General features: G+C 38.6%; 5 protein-coding genes and 1 non-coding gene across 13 annotated transcripts; 2 read left to right on the top strand and 4 right to left on the bottom strand.

Moving 5' to 3' along the window:
• Nucleotides 1–177: 177 nt before the first annotated feature.
• Nucleotides 178–3,814, bottom strand: LOC125209304 (serine/threonine protein phosphatase 2A 57 kDa regulatory subunit B' alpha isoform-like). 3 transcript variants are annotated; one of them, XM_048108913.2, is made up of 4 exons: nt 3,377–3,529; nt 1,924–3,228; nt 540–877; nt 178–470 (listed from the first exon to the last, which is right to left on the bottom strand). In XM_048108913.2, exons 2-3 carry the CDS (start codon nt 3,067–3,069, stop codon nt 575–577), a joined length of 1,449 nt encoding a protein of 482 aa, XP_047964870.1. In that variant the 5' UTR covers nt 3,070–3,228; nt 3,377–3,529; the 3' UTR covers nt 178–470; nt 540–574. The 3 variants fall into 3 exon arrangements, with proteins under 3 accessions (XP_047964870.1, XP_088919825.1, XP_047964862.1); XM_089063699.1 differs by lacking the exon at nt 3,377–3,529 and adding an exon at nt 3,690–3,814 and having other exon boundaries at nt 178–877; XM_048108905.2 differs by having other exon boundaries at nt 178–877.
• On the top strand, nt 3,738–6,824 carry SVR1 (pseudouridine synthase family protein). The gene is made up of 10 exons (XM_048108922.2): nt 3,738–4,194; nt 4,434–4,513; nt 4,700–4,800; nt 4,899–4,971; nt 5,081–5,174; nt 5,274–5,322; nt 5,470–5,620; nt 5,985–6,041; nt 6,358–6,413; nt 6,522–6,824. Exons 1-10 carry the CDS (start codon nt 3,738–3,740, stop codon nt 6,580–6,582), a joined length of 1,179 nt encoding a protein of 392 aa, XP_047964879.1. The 3' UTR covers nt 6,583–6,824.
• A 46-nt stretch (nt 6,825–6,870) lies between these two features.
• Nucleotides 6,871–7,944, bottom strand: U11/U12-31K (RNA recognition motif and CCHC-type zinc finger domains containing protein). The gene has a single exon (XM_048108934.2). The coding sequence runs from the start codon at nt 7,855–7,857 to the stop codon at nt 7,090–7,092; it is 768 nt and encodes a 255-aa protein (XP_047964891.1). The 5' UTR covers nt 7,858–7,944; the 3' UTR covers nt 6,871–7,089.
• A 426-nt stretch (nt 7,945–8,370) lies between these two features.
• On the bottom strand, nt 8,371–11,092 carry LOC125200879 (uncharacterized). Of its 5 annotated transcripts, none has more exons than XM_048098695.2 (6): nt 11,021–11,092; nt 10,132–10,237; nt 9,571–9,699; nt 9,353–9,443; nt 9,095–9,161; nt 8,371–8,949 (listed from the first exon to the last, which is right to left on the bottom strand). In XM_048098695.2, exons 3-6 carry the CDS (start codon nt 9,695–9,697, stop codon nt 8,896–8,898), a joined length of 339 nt encoding a protein of 112 aa, XP_047954652.1. In that variant the 5' UTR covers nt 9,698–9,699; nt 10,132–10,237; nt 11,021–11,092; the 3' UTR covers nt 8,371–8,895. The 5 variants fall into 5 exon arrangements, with proteins under 5 accessions (XP_047954652.1, XP_088919967.1, XP_088919969.1 ...); XM_089063841.1 differs by having other exon boundaries at nt 9,571–9,806; nt 11,021–11,087; XM_089063843.1 differs by lacking the exon at nt 11,021–11,092 and adding an exon at nt 10,372–10,997.
• Nucleotides 11,093–12,534: 1,442 nt separating this feature from the next.
• TRNAY-GUA (transfer RNA tyrosine (anticodon GUA)) lies at nt 12,535–12,620 on the top strand. The gene is given in 2 exon segments: nt 12,535–12,571; nt 12,585–12,620. It is a non-coding gene; the product is annotated as a tRNA-Tyr (tRNA).
• A 265-nt stretch (nt 12,621–12,885) lies between these two features.
• Nucleotides 12,886–19,421, bottom strand: LOC125202357 (uncharacterized). 2 transcript variants are annotated; one of them, XM_048100741.2, is made up of 15 exons: nt 19,305–19,421; nt 17,872–17,952; nt 17,315–17,438; nt 16,844–17,032; nt 15,521–16,750; nt 15,178–15,363; nt 14,991–15,110; nt 14,455–14,598; nt 14,192–14,357; nt 13,980–14,047; nt 13,847–13,886; nt 13,587–13,766; nt 13,337–13,447; nt 13,183–13,262; nt 12,886–13,096 (listed from the first exon to the last, which is right to left on the bottom strand). In XM_048100741.2, the coding sequence occupies exons 2-14, from the start codon at nt 17,921–17,923 to the stop codon at nt 13,206–13,208; spliced, it is 2,667 nt and encodes an 888-aa protein (XP_047956698.2). In that variant the 5' UTR covers nt 17,924–17,952; nt 19,305–19,421; the 3' UTR covers nt 12,886–13,096; nt 13,183–13,205. The 2 variants fall into 2 exon arrangements, with proteins under 2 accessions (XP_047956698.2, XP_088920408.1); XM_089064282.1 differs by having other exon boundaries at nt 17,872–17,945; nt 19,305–19,407.
• Nucleotides 19,422–19,846: the final 425 nt, after the last annotated feature.

Raw genomic sequence — 19,846 nt, 5'->3', positions numbered from 1 at the left:
GTAACGCATTCGATCCTTGCAAACTCACTTGGGCAATATGCTCAAGTGAGCCGCAAGAAGCAGCAATCACTTTCACACAGAAAAAGAAGAATAGTTCAAATGTAAAATAGACAAACTAAGCTGAAGATCAAATTATGAATGATCAACAAACAAGTGTATATCATCAGAGATTCAAAATTTAAATGGATCCAAATCTTTTAGTATATTTCTATAATCAAATTGTCAAAGAGTGGATGAATGATTATCTACAAAGCTCTTGAAAAGACTAAACAACAGCCTGATCCTTGATTTTTTCTGTTCAAATAGTTGGCCATTATTTGGATAAAGAAACAAAAATGTTTTAAAAATGAAAAAAAATGATGTGTCGTACCGTACCTCCTTTCTTCGGATCTTTTTCTTTTCCTTCCAGCTCTCGTGGTAGCAAGCAACCAGCCAAAGGAAGTCGCTGAAATTCTACATCTCCCGAGCATCTGGTCTTGCCAAATCCAGAAGCCATCAATCAATGTTCTTGTTCTTGAAAGTATATTTTAAAAGCCCACCTAAAGATCACTAAATGAGAGCCTTTGTCGTCTCCTTAAGCGGCCTCATCAGCTACCTCTTCCAGTCTTTTCCAAGTCGTGATGCGTCTCTCTTCCAACTTCTCTGCCATTATCTCCTTCTCCTCGTACTGTCTCTGGCACCGTTCATATAGCTCACAGTCCATCTCCACGAACATCCTTCGAACATTGCTGCTCAAGCCATTGATTGCCTGGTTCCAGTGATATTGTATATTCTTCTCCAGTGGGTCGAAAATGATTGGTAAAATAACATGTCGATTCTCTGCTATCAAGGCAACTATGTGTTCGTTGTTCCACCAAAAAAGAGCTCGTTCAGCCACCTGCGCACCATAGAAACGGGACAATCTAGACAATCAACCAGCAACAAGAATTTCTTTAAATACAAAATTATTAAATTTGCACATCACCAGTTTCCAAGAGTTTAGTTACATCTTAAAGGTTAAATAAGCAAAATGTCTAAGACATCCATGAAAGTATTCAACAAAAATGAGGGTTCATCAGAATATCATTAATGTGTGGACACTTTTATGAGGCTCTGTTTAGTACACGGAATTGAGTTTTCCATCCCAAATCCACTTTTAGAATTGAATTACAATTCCGAATCTTCCAATTCCATATCAAAGTAGATAATTGGAATCTCATAGCGCGCACACACACATACACGCACTGCACATACAAACACACATCACGCTGCACAAACATGCACACATACTGCACACACAGACAAACACACACACACACGCACATACTGCACACACATTGCACAAACACACACACACATACTGCACACACATTGCACAAACACACACACACATACACATACTGCACACACATTGCACAAACAAACACACACACACTTTTATGTGTGCAAAGTGTGTGCGCACAAATTTTCAAATTCAATTCCATAACAAAGAAATTGGAATTGAATTCTATTTCAATTTCTTCCAATGCAATTTTAATTCCGTGACCAAACAGACCCTGAAAGAAATCCACAAAATTTGTCACTAATTGAGTTGCTCTTCTCTTCATACAATTAAAGATATTGTCACCAATTAATTGATGCATAAGATTTTTACGAAGTCGATTCCACCGCATTAATATCCACGTTCATACAACCGCACAATATGGTGGGAAGTGTGATAACCAAGAACACGAAAGAATACTTCATAGAACACGTCTTAGCATATGTGAAGAAATCGTAAGCTTCACATAATCAGAACGCGTATTTTGTGTATGTGTGTGCGAGTATGAAGCTCAGTGACCCGGTCCATGTCTTATCCCAGGCTTCACAGACACTCGTACACACAGAAATAACATAATCACATTATATATTATCGAATGTACAAAGTAATGGGTGTTACGAAACCTGGAAATGCGGGCTTCTGATGCTTCGTCCGATTTGTTTAAACAAAGGAACCATACAACGCTTGAACTCTAAAGATTGGGTGAACTCCAAAATCTCTTCTAACTCCCCAAGAAACAGAACCTCTTTGCCACAGTTTGAGATAGGCCAACACTTCAGCAACCCCCGAATAACGATGTCAGCCAACCTGTAATCTTTCTCAACGAATAGCGTCATACAGTAGGACAACTGCTGATGGTAGGAAGCAACACATTTAGGTTTGTGTAACGGAATAAGTGCTCGTATAAGAAACAACTTATGTTCTTCTTTCATTGGCACTGAAAACCCATAGATGATACTCGAAATAATCTCCAATAACTCGTTAACCCCACCATACCTCTCCGTCTCAAATATAAAACGGTACAAGATATTGTTCATCGCACTCCTTATATAGGGACGATGAACCATGAACCTCCCGTACATCCGATGAAGAATAGTCTTCAAATACTCCCTCTCTCGTATATCCTCACAATCAAACAGATCAAGCAACCTTAACACAAATGAGTGATTGAGGTATCTCTTTGCAATCCTAGCATCTGTATCAGACGACACCACATATCTCAGAAGCAACTCATAAACTAGTTGCAAATGAGGCCAGGACGGGTCCATATACATGTCTTCCTCCTCCGGATCTCCACCTGGTCCGCCAGTAATCTCGTGCGCTGCAGGTGGCAAGCACCGGAATATATTCAAAGCTATCATCTTTACCATCTCATCTTGCATTATCTCATTCATTTTACACGACCCCGTCTGCACAATGTCAATAAGCTCCGCGAGCGTCTGCCTCTTGATCTCCTTCTCCCGCGCAGACTTCATCGTATCCACAAAATCGAAGAAGAAACAGCACACGTGGACCTTCCTGATGAATACCCCGTGTTTCTCATTAATCGGGGTGTCCTTCAAATTCGGCAAGACCTCCACCGTTGTAGGCCTCGGTGGGACGACTGGACCAGCCGTCGGCTTCGGCGTCACACTCGTCCGTGATGCGTGATTGACCGTCACCGCAGACGGCGGAGCTGCCGGTGCAGGAACCGGTGCCTCAGCCGATTCCTTGGAGGCCTTTTTCCCCCTTTTCATTATTTTGTTAAACATCTTGTTTTTGTTTTTCATCACGGATACAAGATCACAAAACCAGTCGCTAAAACACTAATCAACTACTAATTTCTCCCCAAATCAAACCCTTTTTCTCCCTATTCTACATTCCTCATTCTCAATTTCAACTTTTCCTGCATAATTCTAACCTAACCAGCTCCCACACAAATGCCACACCTGGAAATCGGCAAACGCAATACAATATCAAACAAAATTCGCATCAATAGCGTGAAATTGAGCATTTTTCATTGAACAATCATCACAGTTGCGGCAAATTTCTTCCATTTTTGCTGTAATTAAAACAGAAAGTGGAAAAAATGAGTACCTCAATTGAGATTAGCTGAGAATTGAGAAGACAAAATTCAAATCTAGGAATCACGACATGAGAGAGAAAACTACGTATGCAGGTGAGAGATAGAGAGAGAGAGAGAGCTGCGTGTGTCGATTTGGGAAACAAAGATCCGAAAAAATGGTGGCAAAGAGAAGTATAATTAGGATAATTGTTTAATTTAAAAAAATTGGAAAAAAATTAAATCTTCAATACTTTTTCAAAATTACGATTGTTATTTCCAATTCATTTCCATAATTTTGTTACAAACGGAAATGTATAAATAAATACAGAATTTTATCAACAAAACCTCTCACTGAGTTTTGACTGAATTCAATCCGCCATTAACCACCGCGAAATGGCGGCGATAGCAGCGGCAGCCGCCGCTTTCTCAACGCTGAATCTCTCTAGAACCTCCGTGTTCCTCCCCCGCTGCCACCTCCGGAGAGCGATTACCTCATCTCTCTCCTCCGCCACCACCGAATTAGGCGCCAAATTCGCCGCGCCCAAACCTAAACCGAAAGCGCATAAACCCGCGCCACGTGAGGACTCCGAGCAATTCATCCCGTGGACTGTCAACGACGAGAGCGGCGACGTCACGCTCAAGACGACATCGTCGGAGCGTTTTCTCAGAGCCGTCGTCAATGAAAGCACGCAGAGAAAGAAGAAGAAAGAGGATAGAGGTAGTGGCGGTAAGGATAAGCCTGGGGTTCCCACAGCTGAGCCGAAGTACTCTAAGGCGGCGCGGAGATTTTACAATGAGCGTTTCCGGGAGCCTCCGCAGCGGCTCGCGAAAGTGCTGGCGGCTGCCGGAGGTAAATGCCTAAATTCTGTATGTAATTTGATGAAATTAGTAGGGGATTGAATACATAGTGATTGTTTGATTGAAGAGCTGAAGAGGCGCTAGTGTTTGATTAGCAGGATTTGGTTTTATAATCATACATTTTCAACCTACTTAGTTGATTGATCTGTTAGAGATAACACACAAATGGAAAGCTGCAAATCTAATTGATTGGTATCATGTGCTATTTTGTGGCTTGAATTTGATTGACAGTGGCATCTAGGAGAAGTAGCGAGGAGCTGATTTTTCAAGGGAAGGTGACTGTTAACGGTTCCGTTTGCAACACACCTCAGGTTGGCGTTACAGTCGTTTTAGGAGTCATATCTATGTAATGGTATTTATCATATATTGTGAATTTGTGAGACTTTGTCATCTGCCAGTAAAATCAAGAAATGGATAGTTAAGATTACTGTAATTAGTTATATTGTTCTCAACTTTTTCTCATTTTGTGTTTCTTGGTTCTTTGATGATGGGGGCAGACCAGAGTAGATCCTGCTAAAGATATTATTTACGTTAATGGAGGCCGTCTGGCGAAGAAGCTTCCTCCTAAGGTCTATTTTGCCCTGAACAAGCCAAAAGGGTTTGTTAATCAACTCTATCTCTGATTATCTTGGCACTTAAATCTCGGCCCAATATTTTAACAGAACGGGAGTTGATACAAAAGTTCAATTGGTGCAGATATATATGCTCAGCGGGAGAGAAAGAGACGAAGTCTGCACTCTCTCTGTTTGATGATTTTATGAAGACTTGGGTAAGAGGGCTACTCAAGTTGCTTTTTCCACATAATTTATCTCAGTGTGCAATTACTTTTTGCTTAAGATCCTAGTCGCTGAATTAAGATCTCTGATGTATTTTCTCAGACTAAAAGGAACCCTGGAACACCAAAGCCAAGACTCTTCACGGTTGGCCGCCTTGATGTTAACACAACTGGGTTAATTATAGTGACAAATGATGGTATAGATCTGTTTTATGCTTTGTTCTGAAATGTGCAAGTTGATATATTTGTCTTGATGAATCAGAATTTCCATGTAATTAGCTCTTTGTGCTTTTTAGGTGAGTTTGCCAATCAGATTTCACATCCTTCGTCCAATTTATCCAAGGAGTAAGGGCTTGCTTCCCTCCTTTTTGCTGCAACTCTTTAATGTTGAAAAAAGTTTTCTTTGAAGCCTTTTGCGTTTTGGCTTTAGCATTAATTAGTAAAGTGGCTATAACATTATCAAACAAATGCATCAAATTTTATGGGTGACAGATACATTGCAACTATTAGTGGTGCGGTCAGTAAGCGGCAATTGATTGCCATTAGTGAGGGGACAGTTGTAGAAGGTGTCCATTGTATCCCTGATCTGGTGGAGTTGCTACCACGACAACCAGATATTCCGAGAGCTCGGCTTCGCATTGTGGTACTGCTGTAACTTATGCCTTCATCCACTTTCTTTGCCTGAAATACTGCCCAACTTAGGATCTCTTAAAAATTAAGAAAACTAATACTTACTAAAAAATGCATGTATTAGGTTGTAGCAATATCGTAAAATGTACTAATGGAGAATAATAGAATTTGATCTGTGTTGCCTTTGTGGTCATCTGATATTAGCAGCTTCTTTGATCACAACTGGACACCTGCTTGAAATTGGTCGAGCTTGAAAGTAGTAAAGTTGCCTCATGTTATCTGAATTCCGAATAGGGATATTTGCATTAATGTATGACTGTCGGGTTCACATCGAATCAAGATGAATGTAACACCTCATTGTTTCCTTAATGGGTCAGGTTCACGAAGGAAGAAATCACGAAGTGAGAGAACTTGTAAAAAATGCTGGACTTCAGGTACTGTACACTTATATTTAATTGATTCATTGACTGATATTTCTAGCTATACCTTAATCAACGATAAAGGCAAGACTAGTATCTCTTGAAAACTCGAAATATCATCATCATGTTTCTTTTGATCCTGACAAAATGTTTCTGATCTTCATCAAAACTGACCTTTTGAAGTTAACATTTAGCCCAAAGGTCCTAAATCACATGCATCTGACCTTTTCCTCTTCAGTTTACAAAGTAGCATTCTAAATATCAGCCACACTCACTAGCAAATAAATTAGTTTTGTTAACGGCTTTCGTCTTTTCTCTGTACTCGTTTCAGATGCATTCCCTGAAGCGTGTGCGTATAGGCGCTTTCAGGCTTCCAACAGATCTCGGGTAAGCTTTTCCATTTCAAAACTTGCTGCTGATCTCTATGTCACAACGAGTTTCACTGAATCGTTTTTAATGATCAATTTACATATATTACTGTGACATCGTGAACAGACTGGGCAAGCATCAAGAACTAAACGCAGCTAGTTTGAGAGCACTCGGCTGGAAGACCTAAAGACGCTGCTCACGAATGATGATATGAAGATGCCACTATCAATCCAATCACCACGACGAGTCTATCCATGCTTGTTTGAAATCAATCTTTTTTACCAGAGAATGTGGTGGTAGAATTTAAAATCAGTTTTCAGTTTTGTATAGTTTACTGCACTTGCATTTGCAGAAATGTTGTAGCGTCAAAACAAGACGACTGTCACGTTAGATAGGGTTGTAAATGAGTCGGGCTATTTCGTTCGGTGATGTCCAGTTGCTCAAAATTAACTTGTTATTCCGTGATTTCACAAGATTGAATCAACCTGAAAATTATGAATTAGTTCTAAGAAAATTATGAAAATTCTAATAAACATCATACATTCATATCATGTGTTTCAAGAAGAAAAAAAAAATCAAGTCTTGAAGAGCTGAAAATCCCTCCAAATCCCTAATTCCCAAAATCAGCAGAGAAAATCCCCAAATCTCAATAAATCCCTAATTCCCAAAATCAGCAGAGAAATTTCCCCAAATCTCAATCCTCATCATCACTCTCGTCACTAAAGTAACCCTTCTTCTTCTTCTTCTTCTTCTTCTCTCTCCTCTCCTTCCTCCCTCCTCCCTTCCCCTCCTCCGCCTCCAGCCGATTCTCCTCCGCCGCCCCTCCTCCATCCACCACCGACGCCCAATTCTCCATCTCCAGCTCCCCTTCCTCCTCCTCCACCTCCTCCTCCCCTTCCAAATCCCTCCCCCTCCCCTCCCCGCCCAATCGCCGCCCCTTCTTCGGCGGCGGCGGCCGCTCCCTCGGCCCGAGGAAATTCCGGGGGCACTCATACGACAAATGCCCCTCCTCGCCGCACTCGTAGCACCGGCTCTTGTCCCTGTACACCTTCTTCTTAATGAACTCCGCGGCGCGGCCGTTGTCGGCGGCGATCGAGGCGCCTAGGGTTCGGCCGTTGAGGATCTTCCCGTCCATCTCCTTGGCCGCGCGCGCCGCGTCCTCGCGCCGGACGAAGAGGACGAACGCCACGCCCCTGCTCTGGCGAGTGGCGCGGTCCTTGAGCACCGTGACCTTGGCGAGCTTGCCGAAGGTGGAGAAGATCGTGTGGAGATCGGAATTCGTGAGGTTGTAGTCGATGTTGCTCACGTAGACCGTCGATTTGGACGGAGCTAGGCCTCCGCTGTTTCCGCCGCCGCGCGAGGATCTGGATGCGGCGGCGGATGGCGGCGCCGCGGCGGAGGAGTAGCGGTGGAAGAAAGTGTCGTCTTCTTCTTCGTCGCTCTGATTTCTCTTCCGAGACATTTTTCCTTGTTCTTTTTTTGCGGGTAATTATTATTTTATCCAACGATTATATGAAGTTTTCAAGCTGAAGTCGCATTTTTTTATTTTGCAATAAAGTGTTAAAGTCGCTGAGTTGTTTTAATTCTCTGTTTTGATTAATTAATTCTTGAAAAAAAAAGGAATTACTCCCTCAAAATTTACCTTTGGACATTTTTTTATCGTTGCCACGGTGCAGTTGATTATTCGTTGTGTATAAATGATTGACTAGAAATGATGGTATAGTGTTACTTTAAGAGTATAATTTTAACACAAATCTATAGATGTTTATTTTAAAAAATTGACAAATGAAGGTTTAAGTTTTTTAAGAAGTTATAATTTGCTTCTTTTCTAAATACAATAACGAAATAAACAAGTTACACACATTCAACATAAATATTTAAATCCGAACCTTGTGTATAAACACAAAAAAAAAACTATGATGCCATAATAAGCATTTAAATTCTACAAGCAATATTATTAGAAATGAGGCATTACTAAATGTTGAATATCCAAATATTTCCCAATAGAAGAAGGTTCGATTTTGATTTACAACAACCCTACTACATAGACCGGAACCGGAAACGGTCCCAGTCACGTTCCGATTTAGCCAGTCGAGTTCTTTATACATTGAGCCTTTCAGCGCAGCTATCAAGAACTCGACTTTGCAAACTCTACGATATAAACTAGACCAATGAGGCTGGATAAGATACACACGGTCGAGTTCCTCATGGGGCGAGCCAGGCACTACCTATATAACTAGACGTGTCCGTCTCCAATATGCTATCACTTGTAGAATCGAAGAACACGAGCTAAAACGAGTACAGAACTAGAATACATGTAGGATCGAGAATAACCTAATGTATGGTACAACAAAGGAACAAGGTTTACAGTTGCCGGGACATCACCATTCCGAGGAGGCTTGGGAGTCGATTATTGCTTTGAAATTCGAATCTGAGATAATGGAGAGAGGGAAGGTTATAGTCTTATAGATGCCTGAACTATTTTCAGTAAGGAGTTGTTCTAATCAAAGAGCCCCTCGTCATGCCAGATATCAACCAAAAAGTCGACCATCTCCTGCAAGGCCCGACAGATAAGTTAAACGATGCGTGTTGTTCTAATAGAAACGAGATCCAAACACGCAATTCGCTGCACGTTGCAGATCGTAACTACATGTACTGTAACATCATGGAGCATAGAATCCAAAGACGGGGTAACTTACAGGTAAAGGGATTGGCTCGGAGAATGGCTCTTGAGTCAAGAGCAGATCTTCGTAGGTTGTGGTCCAGCTGCAAGAGCATGTCAAGAAGCATTCATCACATAGAATAAAAGAACTACAACACGAAGCTTCTCGATTTTGAGAACCTAAAACCATAAACTGCATGCCATAAACTTTATGTAGACATGCTAATGCACATTTTATTGATAGCTATTGAATTTGTGATTTCCATTTATTGATCAAAGGAGGTTATCTGACTACCTTATAATTGGATCCTTCATGGATCTGTCCTCGGACCTCTGAGGAGCATTTCCGACCCATTTTCTTCTGCTCTCATCCCATGCAATTGCAGCTGCATAGGATAATTAGAAACATCAGAACAAAGCATTTATATTTCTTGATTCGCCTCTTCGACATTCAGGGGACAATTAAAATAAAATGTTTTAAGTCTATCGCTGGCAAAAACGAGCAAAACTTACCATGATTGACAAATATAGAAGTGCTCGAATTATTCTCTGGCAGCCTTTTAGGTACACTGGCAGGAGCAGAGTTCTCCAAAGGCTTCTTTTCATTCTTGTGGGAAGCTTTACCGTTTACTTCCATCATACCTTGAACGAATAAACATTCGCCTTTAGTAAGTTTCGAAAGTAGGGATGTTGAACTGCTTCTTCAATGTTGTGCCGAGTACAACAACTGGATTGAAGAAACACTGGAGCTGCATAAGGTGGATTTCTCTCAATAAACAAGATAACAGGGATACGAAAGTTTATTCGATTTCTAACTGATCTAAATAAGCAACCTTGAGACCAGAGGGAGAAGAACGGTTCTTTCTGTTTTAATCGTTTCATGAGAGAAATAACATAGCAACCATAATAAAGGAAGCAATTCAACTCTAAAATAACATAAAATGTATGCAGGCAGCAAAACGTTCTAGTCTCGACAACACTATTAGGCAGCACAATGAAACTAAATAAAACATTTCCCCTCTGCCCATGGCTGAGGAACATTACATTTGACTCAAGAAACAAGGGACAGTCTACCTTTAGTCGAAATAGTGATCTGCTCCCGCGTATGCCCAAGTATTGATAGGCAGAAAAGTCGAATAACAACTCCAAAAATCTCCAAAACTTGCTTTCTAACAAAGATCTATAGAAAGTCAAGTCATATACAAATTCAATCATTTTGGTTTTTTACCTGATGAAATGGGAACTAAACAGAAGCATCTTATAATCATACTTCACGACGAGTAATAACAGAATGAGCTGTTCCCCGAATCTCACCTCATCACATGCTATGGAGTGATGGAAACAGGTACATATTTTGAAGGCATATCCAGTTGCTCACAATTAGATTCAAGATTCAAAGACTTAAATAGTACTTTTTCATATCCTTTTCTTTCTCATAGCGTATACGATAACCCATGAAACCATTCGTCATCGCCACACACTCTCCGAACACTAAATGCCCTACGACCCACCAAATTCTTGAGGCAAATTTTCTTCTGAATGCAGAAAAAATTAAATCTTTTTTACCTACCCCCATAATTCAAATCCCCCAAGAGCCCCTAACTATCTCAATCTCACAAATCCCCCATACATTCAAAGATTGCATTCAACAAAAAGGGAACTAAATCACATCAAATTACGAGTAATAATGGAACTGATGTCAAGATATCTGATCTGAAATATAAAATCCCAGTAATATTTCCAAAAGTTACAATCTTTTTCACACCAACAACGACTAAAGACTCAAAGATCCAATCTCTCAACAAATACAGCCCCAAATTTGCATATTTATAAAAGCGAGGGAGCAATAGAGAAAACATGTAAAGCTCAATAAGAAAACAAGAAACCAAAAAAAACAAAAAGACATAAAAATAAATCATAAAAAAAATAAAAGAAAATATAGAGAGAGAAAGAAAGTTTGTACCTTTACTGTGTTGCCAAAGCGAGAGGGAGAAAAAAAGAAAGCTCCTTCAATGGGAAGAGGGGATATATATAGGCAGAGAAAAACGTGGGCTCAAGAATATGCAAAATATCGTTTTCGTTGTTTGGTGGCATCTCTAATCAATTCTTGTCCCTTTCCGTCTCTCTCTTCTTTCTCTCTCTTAGCTGACGTGGAGAATGGACAACTTGCAAGATAATATTTTTAATTCGTGGGAAAATTATTTTCTTGCCATTGACAGTTCCCTTTTTCCTTTAATTGTCACGTTTATAAATTGGCAAATAACTATATAATGCAACTCCAAATCTTGGTATTGAAAATTTCACATAAATATAGGTCTAAATCTAATACTTAGGATATTGTTTTCGTAGTATGAGTATGAACGTATAATAGTATTACATCAGATGTAATTCGAATTCTCAATTTTGGAATATTGAAATTTAGGTTCATAGAAAGTGTTGTTGAATTACAAAACTTATGTATTCCAATTTGCATATGTATTGGAAGCAATTCGAACTTGGATATACGCTTTGTCGTAGTCAATTAAAGAATGCTCGATATTATATGAAAAAAAATAATTATTGATTCAATGCATATTTGTTCGACGATAATGCAACATAATCTATGTTGAATTAGACTACTAGTGTATGTATAGTTGTATATTTCTCGATCTTATTATTATAACAGAAACACACCCACTTTAACATTGTCTAATAGTAGTAGATCCTACTATTGGTTGTAACACAAAAGGTAAAATATTTTAAATCTCATTTAATTTACAATGACAATATCTCTCTACAAAACGCACAATTTATTTTAACAGTACTATATCATCAAACAATACCCAGAATCGGTGGTTCACACCACATTATTTCACTCTACCCATAAATTATTATAGTACTCAAGTCTCTCACAAAGACACTCACATATTCCATAACAATATTTTATTACTCACTTTGTCTCATTGTAAGTGAGACGTATTCCATTTTAGGTCATCTCACTATAAGTGAGACATTTTTCTTTATGGCAAAAAGTAACACTTTATCTCTCTAATTTATTTTACTCCTAAAAACCTATGCCCCAAAAAAATGTCACACATGTAATAGAATGGAGGGAGTACTATATAAATTTGATGGATAGTCGACCCTCGTAGTTCATTCTTTTTGGAGTGAGAATGTCGTTTTTCTTTTTAAAATTTCATCTAAGATTTTTTTCGCTCAATGTACAACCATTTGCTTTCACATCGATCCAAAAGATGACTTGAAAGCCACCAAGAACTAAATTGAATCTAAATATGACATGGACTTCAACGCATACTTAATGTCTTAAACGACGATGTTCATTTGCTTGCAACCCAAAACCGGTAATTCTAATCCTTAGGAAAATTCAATAGGTTCTGCTCAGCCCAATCCCACTATCGGGCTTCAAGTGCAAGACACATGTTTAGTTGGGCCTCAATTTCAACATTATATAAATAATTGATACAAAACTCATCACATCCGACCTTAGCTCAGTTGGTAGAGCGGAGGACTGTAGTGTGTTCATGGCTATCCTTAGGTCACTGGTTCGAATCCGGTAGGTCGGATATTTTTTACACCTTTTATTTTTCAATCGATCAAAGTTGCAATAAATTTTACTACTACTTCAATTACCATGTTTTTCTGAAGAATGTTATTTAAATATTGTCGTGTTCTAATTTATTGATTTTCAAAATACGTCCCAAATAAATAATGTGGCTTTTTAGTCCTTTCATTCTTCTATGTATCATATTATCGAATTAATTTTTCAAAGTTGCGATATTAATTTATTTCAATTATGTTTCTTTGAAGAGTTGTTATTTCAAAGTAAAATGTCCACAATATATAAGACTATATGATTATTTTTATTTAACCGGGCGTCACTATTGATCTTATGAAACAAGTATTTTTCGATACTTGAAAGAGAAGGTGCATTATTGAATTACCACTGCAAACGATGAGATGAGACCACGCTCATGTGTGCGAAGCCGTTGAACTGTAAGAGCAGATTCAGTTTCTCCACAGTCATTGATAATGCTGTTACCTGATAAACGTAGTTCAAGTTCAAGATAAGTAAAATAGAAATCAAGTGACCGGAGACGAGATCGAGACCGAGGGGGAAAATGCTACCTTCATATCCCAAGTTGATGATTTCATCCTTTGTTGCTGCTGAGTGTTAACCTGGCAAAAGAATTCTGCGTTGCGCGGATGTTATCACTAGTAAAGGCCAACACTACTGTACTCGCACGAATTACGAAAAAAGATGTATAGAAGTAAAGGATATCTTCTCCTCCAACAGGGGAGCGTTGAGCATCATCAGCTTATTGCTGTTCAATACTGATCGAGCCAGTAGTTCTTTGGCTTCATCATTTTTCTTGCTGAGGAGATCGCAAAGCTGCAAGGAAAAAATTACCACCACCACCACCACCGCAACATTATTATATTTCCTAGAATCGGCTGACTTGTGAAGGAAAAGTGAATCAACTCCAGCTTCTTCAAAACTGGAATAATAAGAAACGGACAAGTATTCTTACGTCATCAAGTTCCTTGCTGTAAGCATTGGCCAGTTTAATATTGCTATCATCTCTTTTCGAGGATGTTATCTCTAATCCTTTAGTCTTGAAGCCATGGGAGATGGTAAGTGGAACGACTTGGCAGTTGCTGGTCGGGCTTTTGATGCGATCATCTTTCATGCGATTGATGGGTATGGGTGACTAGTAATTGGAAAATATGAGCCATCAAATCTTTTACCTTGTAGCAGTTAATTCTTATTCCATTAAACTCACTAAATTACCTTTTTGTCCAGAACCTTTTCTGATGTTTCCACGAAACTCCTGCACGTTTCACAGATCATCAGGCATGAGCATATTATAACCTAGAAGGTTGCAACTCTACATACTATCATAAAACATGGATTTATAGGGTACCTGCTCCTAGCTACTTGTGGCGAAAGACGTTTAGCTGGATGGAGGGAACTAGTATCTGCAGTGTCGTCCTGTACAAGAATGTAAGTCCATTTAGAGATGCATTATGTGGTCAGTTATATATCTCAAGCTGAATGATGATGCATAGATAACATTATTTTCACTGACAAAATTCATTGGATGAACAAGGTAGTACACAACGATCATAAACGTACCTCTAGTGTCCGCTTCACAGATAGGGTAGAAGTCATTGGCTTACACTTGTCCCGAATATTAGCAGTACCAAGTGGCGATTTGCTAACTGAAACACTTTTCTGACTACTGCTTTCAACTGGCCTGCTCTTTGTCAAAATTGGTGGCTTTGTCGAATCAATGCTTAATCTGCCAGTTCAAGATTGGATAGAGAAGTTGACAGTAGATAATATATAATCTCAATTTAAACCATAGCTAGACTCCTGAAGATCAAAGATGATTTCACCTCGAGAGTTTCAGTGCAGGTGTATCAGGGAGCTTCCTACCACCTTCGATAGCAGAAGTTTTATCCACTTGCACAGGAGTGTTTATAGATGCTAATAATTTTGGATTTTCACTGCTTTCTGCTGGTTTATGATTGGTTTCCATACTGAACAGTAAAAAGTTGACAAAATAAAGTCAAAATTTCTTAGACTTGTACAATATCATTCACCATTTTTTGTGTAATAGATGAAAGTACTATGATATGATACTGAATATAACGGCAATAGGCTTGCTTAGAGGTGTAGACCATCCACAGAAAGGCCTAAAAAACCACTTAAGAGAGTGTCTAAACCCTTTTGATGATATCTTAGGATCAATCTTTCATCGGCAACGGGGGCCTCTAAGCCAAATGTTTAACAATGACATAATTGTCAGACTAACAAAAGAGAATTTCTTACTAGTCTTAGTTTCAAAGTACTATCATGATCTGTTGGTTAACGAAAATATCAATATTAATTTGACTTATCCGAACAATCCGAACAATCAGTTGAGCCTCACCCATGAATCTTTAGAGGACTGCAGCTTTTCTGGCTCTGAATTTGTGGAATAATCCCCCTCAGTAGTGTTTTAGAACATTGCAATGATAATTTTTTCTCACTTTGAGTCGCATCACCACTCCTGTTTTGTCCAAGCCATATGAGAGAGTGAACAAATCAACAAGTTACGGAAATATTAATATACACACCTTGCTTGAACTAGACTTGGTAGAGCAGAGCTCATCTGTTTACTACTTAATGACGACAAAGTTTCCTGGATTGACGCCTTTGGGATGGAACATTCAGGTTTCTTTAACTGAACTGAAGGTTGTGGGCGTTTCATGAGAGGCTCTTTTATGTTTTGAATTGGCTTTTGCAATGGATTAGCTGTCTGACTGCCTCATCATAGCAATCACAAATAAAAAGCCATCGGTTAAATACCGAATAGTTCAATATCGTGAGTGGATTAAAATTATTTTCACAAAAAATAATGGTGTCACTGGTACTTTAGTTTAAGAAAATGGAACGGAAAAAGAGCACATGCAACCTCACCTGGTTAATGAAGGCTTGAGCATTTTACAAGAAAATTCCTGATTCTCCTTGCTAGATTGTGCATCACTGTCACAGGGAATCCCTGATAAAACACCAGTTGTACATGGAATTTCAACTTGTGGATTAGTTTGGCCTAGTTCAGCTCTTCCTCCATCGTCTTCCACGAGATTTTGGATCCCATCTTGAGTCCTTTCGCCATTGATGTTGTCTGAGAACACCTCAGCCTGATCGTGCTGTGAGGCTTTGGATGTATGTTTGTAATCACAGGATGAACCAACAACTGATGTTATGTTAGCATCTTGTTCTCCATTTAAGCTGCTAGCATTTGTATCCATACAGCTGAGCTTGCTCTCTGCCACTGATGAATCATGTCCACTTGTCTCAGCAATGTTCTCTGAGATTGCATCTGCTTGGTGGTGCTGTGAGTTTCTAGATGTTGCATGTTTGCAATCAAATGTTGAATCAGCCACCAATGCAGTGTTAGCATCTTGTTCTTCGTGAGAGCCACTCTTACTTGCGTCCACAGAATCTACCTTTTTCTCCAGAGCTGATGAATTACATCCACTTGGCTCATTCTTAGATAGAGGACCGGATGACAAGTCCAGCATTACATCATTTTCAGTACAAGCTTGAAGATCAGCTTGTTCTAGGAGAACCAACCTTTCAGATGGACTGACATCAGGTATTTCCCTGGATATTGTTGTCTCCAGAGGACCTTTCACTTCATCAGCTCCAGCTAAATGTTCTTGAGTAACACCGTCATCCATTCCCAACTTTGGAGGGTAAATTTTCCTTGTGGGTTCAAGAACCAGGTCAAAAGATGGCTTTTGCATGCCACCTTTTGAAGTACTCTTACTTCCAGTTTCATTTTTGTAAGTAGATATCTCCTTATCTTGACAGCCACTTCCATCTGGGGTACGTTCTTTGTTGTTCTTGTCACTCTGAACTTTTGAACCTTCTTTTCTTGGGATTGAGTCAAAACCGAAATTTGGGGAACTTTCTTTGTTGTGTTTGTCACTCTGAACTTTAGCACCTTCGTTTCTTGGGATAGAGTCAAATCCGAAATCTGGGGAACTTTCTTTGTTGTTTTTGTCACTCTGAACTTTAGTACCTTCTTTTCTTGGGGTAGAGTCAAATCCGAAATCTGGGGAACTTTCTTTGTTGTTTTTGTCACTCTGAACTTTTGTACCTTCTTTTCTTGGGACTGAGTCAAAACCAAAATCGTCGAACCTAGATTTGGAAAAATATGTACAGTCAAATTAAGTGAAGTAGGCAATGGAACCATGCAACAAATGAACTTAAAATGAGTATCAGCACACTCACCCATCATCAAAATCAATTCCAAAAGTGAAATGATCAGTTTTTTCTTTATTCTTTCCACTGGATGATTCTTGAGGCTTCTCCTTTGATTTTGCTTCTTTTTTTTCTTGTGGTGAGATATCCAGATCTGACATATCCAAATCGAACGACGCCATCTTTCCGAAATCAGCATCCAAATTAAAATCCATATCCCTGGAATGTCGCAGCAATTCCGTTAGCCCTGGCTAAGGCTTGGAACTTTATACGCTGCTATAATATTACATCTGTCCATCAATGAAACCTTTACTAAGAGCAGAAAGTCAGAAGAAATCGAGTAAACGTGTAACTCAAGTTGAGAACGGGTACAAGATCAATAGATTGTTCCAGGAGATACGCATGAACGCCCAGGTACATGCTAAACAGACCAGTAACCATAAAAATGACTAAGCCACAACTCAGGTTAAAAAAAGCTGAATAACTTAAAAATCAAATTACTCTTTGTCAAATTTAAATGTTTCTTTATTGCCCTTAGAAACTGGGGTGAAGTCGAAATCCAGCCCATCCCCCTCTCCCATTGAAATTGATTTCCAAGAAAAGATATCATCTCCAATATCCAGATCTGCACCAAGCATACCAAACAATGATGGGAGATTTAATATCAGGGATTAATATATTAAAAAATGCATTTGTGGCAGTAAAACCATTGGTAGAAGCAGAAATATAGGTTTCCCCATATTCAGTATTAATCATTATGATTAAGTTATCTTCCAGGAACAAAAAAGGAACAAGTAGGATTCCAGTTCCTCTATCTTCAGCCTGACTACTATTTTTCTCACTAAAGTCGGCCATAGGCCAATATTGGTGGCTATATGTCCTTTCTACTGCCATCCAACCCTATAATACCTCACTTGAAACACATGTTAGGTGATGTTATTCTTTTTTATGTGATAAAATTAAATTAACAAATGAAACTACAATCCAACTTAGCAAATATCAATCTACAAGACATTTCATACGTTCAAAAGACATGATCATGAAAACAGATTCAATACCTTTCATAGGATCTTTCTCCTTCACATTCTTCTTCTTCTGAGGGTCAGCCATCTTAGTTCACAGCTATTAACGTCTGTGTTCTACAAGAAATGGCTATTCAGTTTGAAAATTAAATAAAACAGGGGAATAAATAATTATTGAAAAGAGTAACAGATATCTACTGCACCTTAATATGATGTAGATTAAGAGTATTCTGGTCTTTTTAAAGTCAGGAAGAAATGAATCATAGAACATCAAAGACTTATGATATCGTATAGAAGCTAGTGTTTCTAACTAGACGAGTATTATATACCCCTTGAAGGGTTAAAACCTCTTAAGTCAGAAATTTCTTAAGGTCATTGAGTATAACGATAGAAGCGCAGCTGCACATAAGTTGTTTGATGATAAAAACTGTAGCTGAATTCTGAGCTGTTCTACTTTCATGGAACCAAACAGACTCAGAATAGCTGCCCCAACAATTAGCAATCATAAAATGAAGTGTCAAGCTCCTCAAGTTATGATCCTTCAGGACAAGGTCCATAGTGAAGTTTCAATCATTGAGTCATAGGCATAGTCTACGGATGATAGCCATCCACTTCTACTATTTACCATCCTTGCCACTCCTGACATGGATTTTGATATCAGCAGGCTGCAAACAGTTTGCATACAGCCAATTCCCTACTTATCTCATCCTCTCTTCCCACTCATATTTTCACCTATGGTTTCTTAATTCTCCTTCTTTTATCCTGGTTCTTCCGGAAATTGTAATTTTATAATTTAATATCCTAATCTGTTAAATTTAACTCAGAGCAGAACACAAAATGATTGGAACATCAGAATCCGCATTGATAATAGAGTTCCTACGTCTGTTTCCAAAATATATACACATCAACTTCAGTTAAAATAACATGAAAGAGTTACACATTTAAACGAAAACACACACATTCAAATTATCATCCAAAAAATTCACATATTATCAAACATCTCAGCAAATATAAATCCAAATAGCAGATAAATTTTAACCCCTAAGACAAACATTTTGATGATTCCCGCACTGTATGTACTTAATAGAATTTGAGATGGATTTTTAGCGATCGAACCAAAATCAGCTATAATCTAATTGATTAAAAGAAAAACATATACGATTCAAATCATCATTCAACAAATTCACGCTATCAAACATCTTAGCAAATATGAATCCAAGCAGCGGCAGATCAATTTCATCCCCTGAGACACACATTTTCATGATTCTCGCACTGTATACACTTAAGCGTGATTCTCGAAGATTTACATAGGAATTTGAGATCGATTTTTGGCGAACGATCCTAAATCGGCTACAATCTTCAATGAGCGATATCACACAATTAGTTCGACCATAACCTAAAAATATATAGCAATAAACGCATCGTATAGTATTGCAGCACAATGTAGATCAGGATCGAGAGAGAGAGACCTTGAATCGGAGTGATGAGAATCGAAAAAATGCGCGCACAGAGCGAGAAAAGTGGAGCTCGCGGTAAAAGTTTGAGTTGCAGTGTTTATATACACACGACACGACTGTAGGAACAAAATAGCAAATGGGAATCCCAACACGAGAATTTGCGTTTATATTTATTTTAGAATAGAAACTCTCGCATATTTATTTTATTTTTGAAACTTAATTTTCACATTGTAATGAATTGAGTCAATTGACATAACTATTAAACTTTACGTTTTTATTTTATTTTTCAGAAAACTTAATTTTCCATACTTCCATTTATCTTGTTCTTTCATAAATTGCTTTCCTTGTTGTTTGTAATTAAATTAAACTGAGAAATTAATATTTTGGCCTAAGCCTCTTCTAGCAATAATAGGACATTACCCCAGTCAAACTCTCCCAATAACTAATAGGAACATAGAAGAGACTATCCAAACGTCAGAACTGTCAGATACCAACTATTTCCGTCTTCATCTTCCCAACACGCAGTTATTATTCTGTTCTCACTCTCTACTCTC

This window comes from Salvia hispanica, chromosome 2 (genome assembly GCF_029641045.1).
Source record: "Salvia hispanica isolate PSC_SH4W2 chromosome 2, Shi_PSC_v1, whole genome shotgun sequence".
NCBI lineage: Eukaryota > Viridiplantae > Streptophyta > Magnoliopsida > Lamiales > Lamiaceae > Salvia > Salvia hispanica.
This window is presented reverse-complemented; position numbering and strand designations above follow the sequence as displayed.